At 41.5% G+C, this 12,988-nt stretch overlaps 1 protein-coding gene across 2 annotated transcripts in view; it reads right to left on the bottom strand.

Moving 5' to 3' along the window:
- The window catches only part of plxna1a (plexin A1a), a 262,803-nt gene that overhangs the window by 41,070 nt on the left and 208,745 nt on the right, over positions 1-12,988 (bottom strand). For both annotated transcript variants that reach the window (XM_069694062.1, XM_069694063.1), the window contains exons 17-19: positions 9,639-9,732; positions 6,988-7,224; positions 2,749-2,892 (exon numbers count right to left, since the gene is read on the bottom strand). In XM_069694062.1, the coding sequence (XP_069550163.1) occupies positions 2,749-2,892; positions 6,988-7,224; positions 9,639-9,732 (475 nt within the window). The remainder of the gene's footprint in view (positions 1-2,748; positions 2,893-6,987; positions 7,225-9,638; positions 9,733-12,988) is intronic.

Raw genomic sequence — 12,988 nt, 5'->3', positions numbered from 1 at the left:
GCTCCGATATTCAACATGACATTTTGTTCAAAAAAAAAGAAAGAAGGGGTGGAAAAAAGGAAACAAAAATCCAGAGATCCACCTTGGAGCTGGCTGGTTCCGTTGAGAGCTATCATATTGAATTACATGGATGTGCTGTCAGTGGCTTTCTAGGTATATTGGCTGTTGCTGGCAGGGAGTAAATGTCATAAAGATATAGTGAAATGACTGTGAAAGGACACTGGTGATAAGTTTAAAAGGGGGCTGAGTGGGCGTACTGTCGTGATATTCAGACAAACATCCAAATATATTCAGAGTGAACGCTGCGTCGCCCGGCTGAGGTTTGACCTTCCTCAATACAGATGCTCCAGGACCTGCGCAGTGATTTTGAAAGTCTGCTGCAGTCAGAGTGAATCAGCTACTCCAGTTTGGAGTCTGCTGACAGCTCAACACTCTGAACAAGTGAAGCTGAGCGGTTGCCACGGGACGCCCTCGTGAGCTCGCTCTTCGATTTTTTTTTTTTATCGTATCGTAATTTTGGAAAAGATCAAAAAGTATAAATGAAAGTGACAGCTGTCGCATTCACACCGTGGGTGTTGGTCAAATAAATAGTTGCAGCTTGAGACACTTCACACAGAAAGCAGGAAGTAAAAACCTTAACAATGATGTGACCACGACTTAAAATAAGAAAATAAGCAACTTTTGCTTGGATTTGCTGAGAGCTGGACAAAATTTGCACATCAGAAAGGTTTCTACAAAGAATGCGGTTCCTGGATTAGAGCTTAGAGACAAGCTTAGTGTCTTCATATCAGTGGCATCCTGGAGAAACAATTCTATTCTTAATACCACCTTTTATGTTTCTGCATAGCTGGAGGACATAGCTGCACTGTTGACAGAGCTTTGTCATGGACATAAACTGTAGCAAAAGTTGATATTCATATAAACTTTTACTTCCAACTAAATATGTCACATCGTTTAGCTCTCCGTTTGTCCTCATTCAGTTATTTTTTTTAGTTTTTATAATAAAATATTTTGAGCTAGCAGGATCAGGAAGCCTTTTATCAGCTTGTCAACTAGTTATGAAAAGTAGGTATACAACCTGATACTATAATCACAATCAACTTGCCATGTTGGCATTAGCAAGATGGCAGGTTTATGGCAAAGAACTAGAGTCAGTGTGCTGCTATCACAACTGCTGAATCAGGCCTGCAAACTCAAGTGAGGAGAAAAGGTGACAAAAGCGACCCCGTCGAAGGGAAAAGCCGGGGGGGGGGGGCAATTTTTACATGCGAAGGAAGCATACTTATGAACTCTGAGAATAAACATTGGAGAAAATAAATAAATATTTCTTCTTGACAGCAACACAGCACCAGACAACCGGCACCCCGCCGCACAGACATAGAGCATGAAATTCAGATTGACAACAATATTTTCAGGGTGCATCCTTTTTAATACTGAGATGACAAATCACATCAACAGTAATTCCACTACTCTATTAATTACCGAAGTATCTTTGGGACCGTTAAAAAACATAAGTGAAGCGAAGTGAAGACACTTCACACTTCATGTGGGGATCATTTTCCACTACTAGATGAAACTTTGTACACTAACCAATTGATCAAATAACTGAGAATGACGAATTCAAAATTGAACCCGAAGTCATGTCAAATTTGGACGCACGAGTCGATCCTACATGTCATTGTGATGAAGTTGCTGCTCTTTCACCCGTGATACAGTGAATGTGAGTACTCTACATAGAAACAACAGATGCTATTCCAAACCTTAACATGAAAAAGGTCTGTTGTGAAAGAGTTTGGGGCACCTGACCACCAAAGTGTGGCTGCAGAAAGAGATGAGTGTTGCTTTGATTGGACTTGAGTGTGGGCGGAGGACTGGCTGCCTGTAGATTTACTGAGGGTTAGGTACATTATATTCTCTGTACTATTAAATGTCTTCACCATCACAGTAAAGTGAGGCTAATAAAAATAGAGGAAAAATGGAGAGGGCACTGAGGGACTCTCAAATCTAAAACCAGCAGCAGCAGCAGCTGCAGCGGAGAAGTGCTGACGCCTGCACAGCTGCTGATGTGAACGCGTTTTAGTGGATAGAAGGTAACACGGTTCTGCATCTGCAGACATGTCTAAAGGATCGGTGTGGTCATGTTGCGTATATTATGTGAACAAGTGAATGATTTCCCTGCGAGTAGTGACATTTCAAACACTCGATGGATTTAACTCAACATTAAGAGCACAGCAGTGGTGAACAATGCGGATCTGTGGTTTAAAATGTCATATATTTGTCAGGGTTCTGCTTCCTGTGACCAACTTCCACTGCCTAATTTCTAGCAGCAGGTTAGCTGAAGATCAACATGTTAATCAAGTAGAACACATTTAACAGAAGCAAAATAAGGGTGACGTTATGGACTGAGAGTGTCAGACAACATTGTTTTCATATTCATAGACATACATTACTGGGTCGGTGTGAATTTACCAAGTTAAGCAGATTTGATCTTTTTTTTTTTTTAAATCGAGCAAACTGAAAACTGACCCAGTAATTTAATGATATAAATTATATTAAGAAAGAAGTCTACCATGAAGGTCTCAGGCCATAATATCGAGCAAATTGTCTTTCATACAACCCGTTTGATGCATGCAAATGAAAATATGGGACAGAAAAGTGCAACATGGAAGTAAGTGAAAGTCACTGCAGGTCAGTGCCACTGATGGAGACAGAGATGGAGAGGCAGAGGACGCAAAGTGGTGAGCTGACCGTGACTTTGTGTTGTCCGGTGAGGTTGGGCCATTCACACAGCAGCTGGCTCTCAGACAGGGTGAGGATGCAGGGAGTTTCTCCAATCAGCACCGTGTAGTTCAGCCGACTGTTACCGGGAGCCGCTGGGATCAAGTTACGACCCTGAACACAGACAGAGAAGAAAGTTATGAGGAGAGGCACTTAGTCAACATTTTCATTATCATCAAGTCTTTTCTTGAACTAGAAAGTGAGTGAGATACTACCGATAGCTTTTTTTCACATTTTAAATGACCTTCATCTGTAACCTTCTAACTGGCTAATGATGAACTTGTTCATAAGGAATAATATTTTTCCACTAACGATCCTTCTTGTTGTTGTAAATGGAAAAGGTCATAAAATTGCTCATAAAATTCTCTCGAAGAATAAGCCTGGCGGTACTCTGAATTCTTCTATTATTAAATCCCACTAAACACATATCTTTACAAAGGTCAAATATATATGAATAATTTTCTTGTAAAAGCTCAATAACTTACTACAACAGCTGGACACTGTAGTCTTTAGCAAATGTTACTTGGACAAGAGTAAACAGTATATTTGTGGGGGACTATTTTTCAACCACAGACTATTATAGTATGATTCATTAAGGGAAGACTGTTTGGCTGGTGAGAGAGTGGAAGACAGCGCTGGAAAGTGTGTGTTTAATGCCACTAATATAAATAGTGATAATCGTGAATTATCTGTATTCGTTCATTTATTACGTGAATGAAACAGTAGAACAAAGAACAAACCAGGTTTGCAGGTTTTTATAAAACCACGACGAATCTTCTCGAGAAAATAACCCAGAAACTGTTAAATCCTGCAACGAATGCGGTGACACTGGATGTTTCAGAAAAGAAAAAAAAAAAAGTGTCTGCTAATTGATCTTATTTTTGTGAAGACCCTTTCTGTTTCTATCAAAAACCCACAACAGGATTCTGTTTGGTCATAAGCTTGTCGTTAGCTTAGCTCACGTAGGTTTTTCTGCGGCCCTTTCGGCCAGCGCGAGGCTTGAATGAGCGAACGGCAGGTGTAGAGCAGAAGTAACCTTTTTGCAGTCTGGTCACAGCGCATGCTGTCGAGAACAGTCATTCGGGGTTTCTCTGATTGTACATACGTTATCCTGTCACCGAGGTTACACACATAGATGTCCACTCTCACTAGCTTACATTCTTCTACGTCTATGGTTCGGCCTGATAAGCAGGCAGCCTCTTGTGGGCCATAGACAAATTCACAAGGGCCTGTGGACGGCTGGTTCAATGGGCTTACAATACATAGTGGCATGAGGAAGGTGCACAAACCCACAGACCAACATTTGTCAATTTCAGTTCCAGTTTTTCATTTCAATATCAAATCCAATTTGACACACTCTCTGTCTGCGGTGGAAGGAGAGCAGGTAGTGACATGAAACGAGGGAAAACCAAGTAACAGCAAGAAAAACAAAAAGCAACAGGGGGAAAGATCAATCCAAAGACAGATAAGAAATGTGGCTTTAAACCTCAGGAGAGCCGGCACGAGGAGAGGCGAGAGCAATGAAAGGATTATGAGAGAAGGTAGGAAAAGATGAAAGGAATATACCCTAAAGTGATAAAGAAAGGGAACGAACATAAAACAGAGCTAGAGAGCGAGCGAGTTAGACCGAGAGGGGGGGGAGAGAGAGGAGCTAGCGGCCGTGTCTCCCGCTGGTTTAGCAGTGGGACGCAGAGACAGACTCCGTTTTCCAATCCCATCGTCTCTGCAGGCCGCCACCCAACCCCGCACTGCAACCCTGTAAACATGCATCCTATTCTCTCTCGCAAACACACACACACACACACACACGCACGCACTCACGCACGCACACGCACACACACACACACACACACACACACACACACACACACACACACACACACACACACACACACACACACACACACACACACTCAGCAGAGTTTAAGCCACACACAGAGCTGTTGCCACACATAAACACAACAGGCGAGAAGCATCATGCGGGGACACACTCTCAAAAACACACAAACACACGCGGGAAAGCACTCACGAAACACCACGACCAGATGAATGTTTTCTTTTTCTCCCGCTATCACACACCTCAGTAAAAAAAACAAAAAACATCCGACAACAGATGAGAAATTAATTGCGTGGCAGGCGCAACGCACGCATCTGAGAAACGCTCCCCCCACATCCCATCTCGGCAAATTGCATTTTTGTCCATCTCATCAGTGCTTCCAGTGGGTAGGCAGTTCCACCAACAAGCCAAGCAGGAGATTTGGCAATTACTGAGAGGCTCTTTGCTAATAAATTATCATTTAAGAAATAAATTACGACGGTTTCGCTGCTTTCAATCTCTTCATGGAAATAAGCGGCGTAGCACACTCTCTGTGATAATGTAAGAGATAGTCGATGCACATTTGAGCAAAAGATAAAAGCAGGGAACACTGGATTCAATGCAAATGTGGCACATCAATGTGACACTGATCTGAAGGAAATGACTTTCATATTGTCTCTATTGTGTCGTGTTCACTCTATAAAGCTTACTTACACTTTATATACCACAGACTGCCAGCAGTTAATTGACTGACGTGTGCACTTGAAAAATGCTGTTTACACCTCCGGAAGTTATTTCTGGACACTAATCCGCTGGTTATTTCAGGTCATTTTGCATTTGTAATACCATATATATATATTCACTCCCAAACAGCTGCATTATTCCTCTTCAATTATTCCTCCACTAAACTTTTCAGGTAAGCTCAGTGAGATAATACAATGTCACATAGACACGACTCAGGAATTGCCAATTAATTCCATGTACTTATGTCCAATCACTGTTAATAAAAATGAAAACCAATATAATCCGACTCACTCGGCTCCGCAGGCCTGTGTGTCCATCCTGCCCTCCCAGCTCAAGAAATTAATTACAGAAATTGAAAGGATTGTTATTTAAGAGGGCTGGAAGTAGTGACGAAGGACGACAGTCAAAAGAAGTTGTTGTTAGTTACTGAAGGACTGAAATTGGCCTTGGAAGGTGTGGACATTTGCGTTCAGCTTTCAATTATGAATTCGTTATTTTTCCTCCTCTGAGAAACCTTGTCAACACATTTTTTTTCTTTCCCGTATGAAAAAAAAAAGCCTGCGAGAGCGTGGTTGTGTGTGGCAGTCAAAGTAGGTTTTGCCGTTATTAATACAATATAACTTCAATATGTTTGAGCCTTTTGTAGTCAAACTGAGAGCAGAAAAACCTTGGAAGAAAAACATCTATCTATTATCACCTAAAAACCTTTTTTTTCATGACTGCTCAGGATGAACATTGTGTCAAAAATCCACTTTTACTGCGGTGTTGTTAAACTTAAGGTAACTCTCCCAGTTTCATGCTGTCAGGAAAAAAAAAAATCCCAACTTTAGGATATCTAACCAGCTTACCAGCTACAGAGGACACCAAACATTTCTATCACAGCTTAGGGTGATTTAGTGGCTCTGCCCTGCTCATTACGAATGTGGGGATGTTTACAGAGCCATTGTTTGTTGTTGTTAGATACAACCAAACACACTGATTACTCCTCATCCCAACAGCCTATTGTCTTACAACCCTACAAGTGTAAAACATATGAACATGTACTTTTTCGGTAACGAGTGTCTAAGGTAACACAATTTGAAACCCTGTAATAACATTACAATTAGGAATACTCGTCATGCTCTGTCACCTTCACCTTTTGTCAGCTTATGAGGTGTCTCACTGGGATTTAGAGCAACAAGGTAAACTGAAATCGACTTTACTACTTCATTATTTCTATCATTGTACCATACGTAAAGACTTGTCCAACACTGGTTATAACACAAAACAATAATAAACAATAAGTAATTCGGTGCTCGGGCCCTAATTACTAGGTACATAAAAAACTGATTCCATATTGGAACTAAAAACAGGGATAGTATTGTTCTTCTCTGTTTGTACTTCCCACATTATGAGTTTGTCAAATGAAGATGAAATAAGAGCAACTCAAATAACTTTATATCTACAACTAAGCATACTGAGAAAACAAATAATTACACCAAGTAAATGTGATAACTTGTAAATCTGCGAAGGCGTCGATAGTCCTATTCCTACTGCACGCTGTCTAACCAGCATCAGAATCAGATTACAGGACTGGAAAAATAAACTGAAATGTACAGCTAAGTAGAGAAAAGCACTGGAAAAATAGTTCTATGCCCTTCTGTTCTGACCTTGAGAATAAGTGGCGACGTGGGTTTGAGCTCCAGTACCCCAGAGGGACTCAGCGGTTCGAAGACAGGATCGGGGTAGTAGCTGAATGTCTCGTTGACCACCATCAGAGCGTTCACGTTGTCCATGTAGAACCCGATCTCATCTGGGCCGGTGCCAGTCTCGGAAAAACTAAGCTCTGAGTCCGCCACTGACGGAGCGAGGCACACCATCACCGAGTTGTTGTACACTGTACAGTTCTGAAAGTGAGACACAGAGAACAAGAAAGAGTTCAATGGATGTTGTTAGTCACGGTGAGAACGTATCACATGCGAGTGGCGATCAGAAAGTCCAGGGACTGTTCCTGTGATGCGCAAACGGAGCAAGTGGAAATTGTAAGTACTTTAAGTTACGCCACTTGAGCAACATCAGCACCCGTCTTGCATTTGTTTTTATTACCACTGCAGCGTGTAAGCTTTTAAGATGGGCTTGAGCAGAAAACTCGCAACAAATTTGATGTCAAATTCGGAAAATCAGCAACATAAATCAGAGACCAGAAAATCTACATCAATACAGCAACGAGTCGGGCGAGGTGCTTTGAGTGGCGTTTCGAAAGGGGAAAAACATCGCTGTCCAAGAACAAAGAAGGCGCCTCAGATAAGGAGCGAAACCGGGTGGGTTCCCTTTGAAATGCATGGGATTGTGCACCGCCCACTTGTCCCACAGGGTCAGACTGTGAACGCCGAGTTGTGCTGTGACGTTCTGAGGCGCCTGAGGGAAAATGTGAGATGAACTGTGGCGAAACGTCAGTTTGGTTCCCCAACATGACGAACAATGTTGAAAATGTACAAGTCTCTCTCCCTTAACAACACTATCACTCCCCACCACCCCTAATTGCCATATTTGGCTCCCTGCGATTTCTCTTTGTTCCCCCAAAAATTCAAAAACATGATTGTAACTCAGGTGCTGGTGTCGATCAAGCGACATAGCTTGGAATACTTACTCATCAACGTTATAGCTTCACCCTGCTTCACTGTGCTGCGCTCTGTTAGCACGCAAAAAGAACAGACTCTTGTGTAATCTTAGGAACGGAAAAGGGAAATTCCTTTAGTATGCTTTGAATAGATTTACTGTATATTTACGCCACATTGACACAAATCTGAACACTTTTCCTTAAAGATTTTTAAACACTCAAATACTAATTGTCGTTATAGTTCTATTCACACGATGGTTAGATATTAAGCATAACAGGCAGCACTGCCTCTTAGAAATACTACAAATAACCTGCAGGCAATAATTTTCTTTTAAAATTGATCTGTTGGGTATAATAACCCATCCTTTGTGTAAGTCAATGCCCTGTGAAACTACAGTGCTGTTAGACCCATTGCAAATGTAAATTGGTTGCAAATTTATGACCAACTGTTAATACAAGCCAATGTGCTCTGTGCCTTTGCGTGTACCTGAGTATTTACATCACTGCCCCGGAGAATACATGAATACATGATGTCATGGCCAAGTTTGCATCAATTTATAGGACAGCTCTGAGGACCATGCATGTTTATGACAATTTACTACAAATGTATTTTAAATTGCAACCATGAATTTGTGCATGTGGAAGATAAATACTGTAGTTTATAAGATTGGGATCCAAATCGTGGGACCTGCATTTTTTGTTTTGTTTTAAATAAATGCAGATACACTCCATTATTTATCTCACACAAGTCTCTGCTAGTTAATTGCTATATTGTACTGGAATAAAAGGAAACCAAAATCTGTCTGGAATGTGTGGAAAATGTAACTGCTATTTGTTGTGAATAAGCGACAACATTCACAAACATCAGAATGGTCCTTTAAGTGCAAAGCACTTGGATAAAGCGCTGTGTGGGATGCACCGTGTAGGCTGTTTGCCTCAATAACTGACAGCTTTATCGGCAGGTTGAAGTGCCTTAGTGTTGTTTGATGCTCAGTTCTTCCCCCTGAAAACTAAAGAGCTTCAACTCAAAGTGACAATCACCCAAATGCTTCATGAAAATTACCAATAGAACTGATGAAACTCTTCAACTTTTCAAATGGGACTTCAGTTTTTTAGGTGGATTTTTTTTTTTCCCCCTCTCTTCTTTATTCCCCAAACATGTTTTCAAGCGTTCCACTCACACACACAGAGTCTCTCATGTTGAGTCTTTTTTTTTTTTTTTGGTGAGTGAAACACAGACACCCATGTGGTGCAGTGACATTTGAAAAGCTAAATAGCCTGAGGTAGTGTTAGATGTCTGAAGCTGTCGCGGTAGAAAGAGGAGACGTGAGCAACACACAGAGAGACTGTCTGCCACCTTCAGCATCATACAAGTAGCTGTTTGTAGGTATGTTCATGGAGAGACTGTCTGAAAGTATTTGACATTTAATATATGTATGTGTGTATGTGTAAATCTGAATAATGCATACCGAATATACCGTATGCCTGGGTGTGTTTATGAATTTAAATGTGTGTATAAAGGCTTGTGTATGCAGGTATGTGTGTGTGTGTGTGTGTGTGTGTGTGTGTGTGTGTGTGTGTGTGTGTGTGTGTGTGTGTGTGTGTGTGTGTGTGTGTGTGTGTGTGTGTGTGTGTGTGTGTGTGTGTGTGTGTGTGTGTGTGTTTGTGCTGCGAGTGTGTGTCAGTCACATCAGTACTTACATGAAAGGATTCTGCTTGCCCATACTTGGCCCTGATCTTTGGTTCTCGAATGGTTGCCAGGTTGGTCCCGCTCACTGTCAGCAGAGTTCCTCCACTATAGATGAGAAAAAGAAGAGGCCACAAAAGAGGGTAAGAGTTCAAAAGAAATGCTCAGTCGGTGAGAGACTTCCTCCAGGTATAATCCATTTCCATGCAACTTTTGATTGGTTGCAGCCAATTAAAGTAAAGGTGTAGTTACATCTGAACCGCTCATAAGGGTTTTCTTTTTCTATAAAAAAAAAAAAAAAAAAATTCTAAATATATAAACCTTGATGAACAAAGCAGAGTTTTTAGGGGTTTAATTGATGGCAGGAGAGGAAGTTGAAATGTTTTTGAACACATATGCTGTGTTCGGAATGACATACTTCCCGTAGTGCACTAATAAATAGTGCTCTTCCAGGTGAAGGACTCTTACTTGTGTATTGCAGGAGCTTAGACAGGGTAGTGCCGTTTCAAAACACACTCTATTGTTCTGCCCTGACTGGAAGTAACCTCAGCTTGTGAATACATCACCCGCCAACATATCTGCAGCTTTAATTAACATGTTTTGGCACCCTCTGTTTAACATACTCAGTAAACACACTGGTTCTTCTGTCTAACAGCTGTAATTTAAATGAAACAGTTTTATTCAGGAACAGCTGCAACTTTCTCAGACGCCTTCATTCGAAAATTATTTAAATCGGTGGTCCCTCTCCTTCCTCTACGCAGCCAAGATGGCGACCGTTTAGGGTGGAAAGTCTACAGAGTTTCACACTTTTCTTTGGACCGTTTTGAGTAGATCATCCTGGCACTTGTACTGCACTACACGTTTCTGTACCTGACAGTGTGAACGCACTCATGCACTTAATATTGTGAGTTAGTGCACAAAAGTAAGCCATTTGGAACACAGCAATAGTGTCATGTGCTTCAAGACACCATCAACTTTTACTGGATGAAACTAAGACCAGAGTCTTTCCCTAACCTTAACTAAGTACTTCGGCAAAACAACCATCAAAATATCTTGCTGTGGGTGCTACAAGCAGCGACTGGATTTCAAAAGTGGAAACCAGGCGAAAAAAACAACTGCAATACATTATTTAGTAAAATTTCTACAACATACTTTACAAACAAAAATGTAACCGAGGTAGAATTTTTTTTTTAAATCAAAAATATAATTATTTTTGTAAATTAGTATAATGGGAAGATAGACTTGAATAGTTTTGTAAGGAGTATAATCAACATTGGCAGTAACAAACACACATTACTGTGTAGTTCAGCATCACCATGAAAGGGAGAACGTATGTGTGAAAGAAAGTGAAAGAGGTAGAGTGAGAAACGGAGTCGGAGGGTGGGGGGGGATCCTCAGAGATACTGCACAGAGTTTAATCACAAGTCTATCTTCAGTAAATATGTGTTTGCCTTGAGCTGATGAAGGTCACTGGACTGAGTACAGTAAATCACGATGCCAGAACTTGGCTGAAGCCCCAAAGCGTCTCTTCGTTAGTGAATAGTGTGTGAAGGCAGACTCACATCGTCTTGGTGTGGAAACGTCTTTTCGGTCGGATAAAATCTGAAAATATTTCTCTGATTGTTGATGTGAAACCACAGATGATTGGTGAGAAAATTCTACTTGTCAAATAGGCAACTGTTAATGGAGTTGGTCTCTGGAAAATATTAGTTACTAAGAAATAATATCTCATGTTGGTGCGAACCAAAATGATTGGTGGACTTTTTTTATTTTTTTTTATGTCTCCAACATAGCAAGTTTATGAGCACTGAGGGAGGATCATGAAGTTCATGGAACAGTTTTATCTTTATCAAAGAGGACTCCTGACACTTGTAAAGACAATGGAGTTTGTCTTTCCTTTTCACCGCTACACTTAAATTGGATTTATGAGGTTTTCTTGAGAGATGTCTTACTTTCCTGATGCCCTCTTTGTTTTACGGAGGCAGTGCCAGCGTTTGAGTATGGTACTCTGTTTTCTGCTCGAAGATTCCTGCTCCTCACTGCTGCGAGGTGATCTGAGCCTGAGAAATATAGTTTATAAGAGTCCCTATCATGTGTCTTTCTGCAGGTTTCTCACTGCCTGAAGGAGGCATACTGTAGTCTCTATCACTGCTGTCTGGAATAAAAGGGTGAAATAAACAATGTGGTGTTCCTTTACTGCACATTGGATGCTGAAGCATTTTTTTTTAAACAGCAGTGAAGCCTGTAGTTTGACTGGCCAACACCTGCAGTCAGATCTTACAGAAAAAGGGATCTCATTTCTCTGCGGATGTTTTACCAGAACGTAATTCTCACGCTCAGAGATCCCTGACTGCGGCCTCCACCATCTACACCTTAAAGACGAGTGTTTTTAAGATTTACTCCCCCTGCAGCTTGAGATATCGGCTCTCTGTGGGGGATCCTGCTGAGGGTGGTAATGGCTTCACTGTCACTGCTCACCACCTGCCTCTTGTTATTTTAGCTACTTTTGAAGGTTTTGGATCTTTACCCTCCTAAAAATATACATTTTGGTGTATGTTGATAATCATCTATGTACAATATGTACTTGTACACAGTGGAGGCCTAAAAATCCCGACAGCAGCTGGCCATGTAAAGCTGTAATGCTCTCCCTGTCCTTTATCCCTTTATCCCTGTTCCTTTACTGCCATTCTTCCAGGATTCAGGATAACTTTGTTGGCTTTAAGAAAGCCTCTGAGTCTCCCTGCATTGCCTCCATGTGAAAGTGACAGACATAAAGTATCTCTTGGACTTTCTAACATTTGAGACGTAAGCCACAGGTATGTTCATTTTTAGCTTCTGCAGCTGCAAGCAGATGAGCGGTGACTGCACCGATGACCCACTGCTTCTAAATTGTAGGATTATGATGTGACAGCTGGAGCTGACAATCCTTTCTGTCTCTGCACCATTCAAGCTTGGGATGGGGCAACGTATGCCCAGTGAGGGACGGTAGAATTTGTACTGTTGTAGTCAGACTAGCTGGTAAATCTGGGGAACTCGAGCGCCCTGCAGGATCAGGTAACTGATCCAGGCAACACATCCACAGGCCTTACAAGCCAACACAATAACTACAAATTCTCTCATGGCATCTTCCCATTCACTGAGGCTTTGACTAGGCCTTACTGCCCCGGCTTGTTGAGTCTTCAACCCTCCACCACACAAGGATACCAAGGTAAACTCGTGGTTTACCATGTATTACCACTGACTTCTGCAATATGCAGGTGTCCTTTCTTAGTCTACATTAATCTGACACTTATCCAGAACGACTTAGTGTACAAGCACCAACAGCAGAGGACATGATAGAATGTGAGGATACAGAGACAGAGCC

The sequence above is a fragment of the Brachyistius frenatus genome, unplaced genomic scaffold (assembly GCF_029030835.1).
Source record: "Brachyistius frenatus isolate BFR_SWC_R1_liver_20210118 unplaced genomic scaffold, ASM2903083v1 Contig_16, whole genome shotgun sequence".
Classification (NCBI taxonomy): domain Eukaryota; kingdom Metazoa; phylum Chordata; class Actinopteri; family Embiotocidae; genus Brachyistius; species Brachyistius frenatus.
The sequence above is the reverse complement of the archived record's forward strand: the minus strand, read 5'-3'. Positions and strand labels throughout refer to the sequence as shown.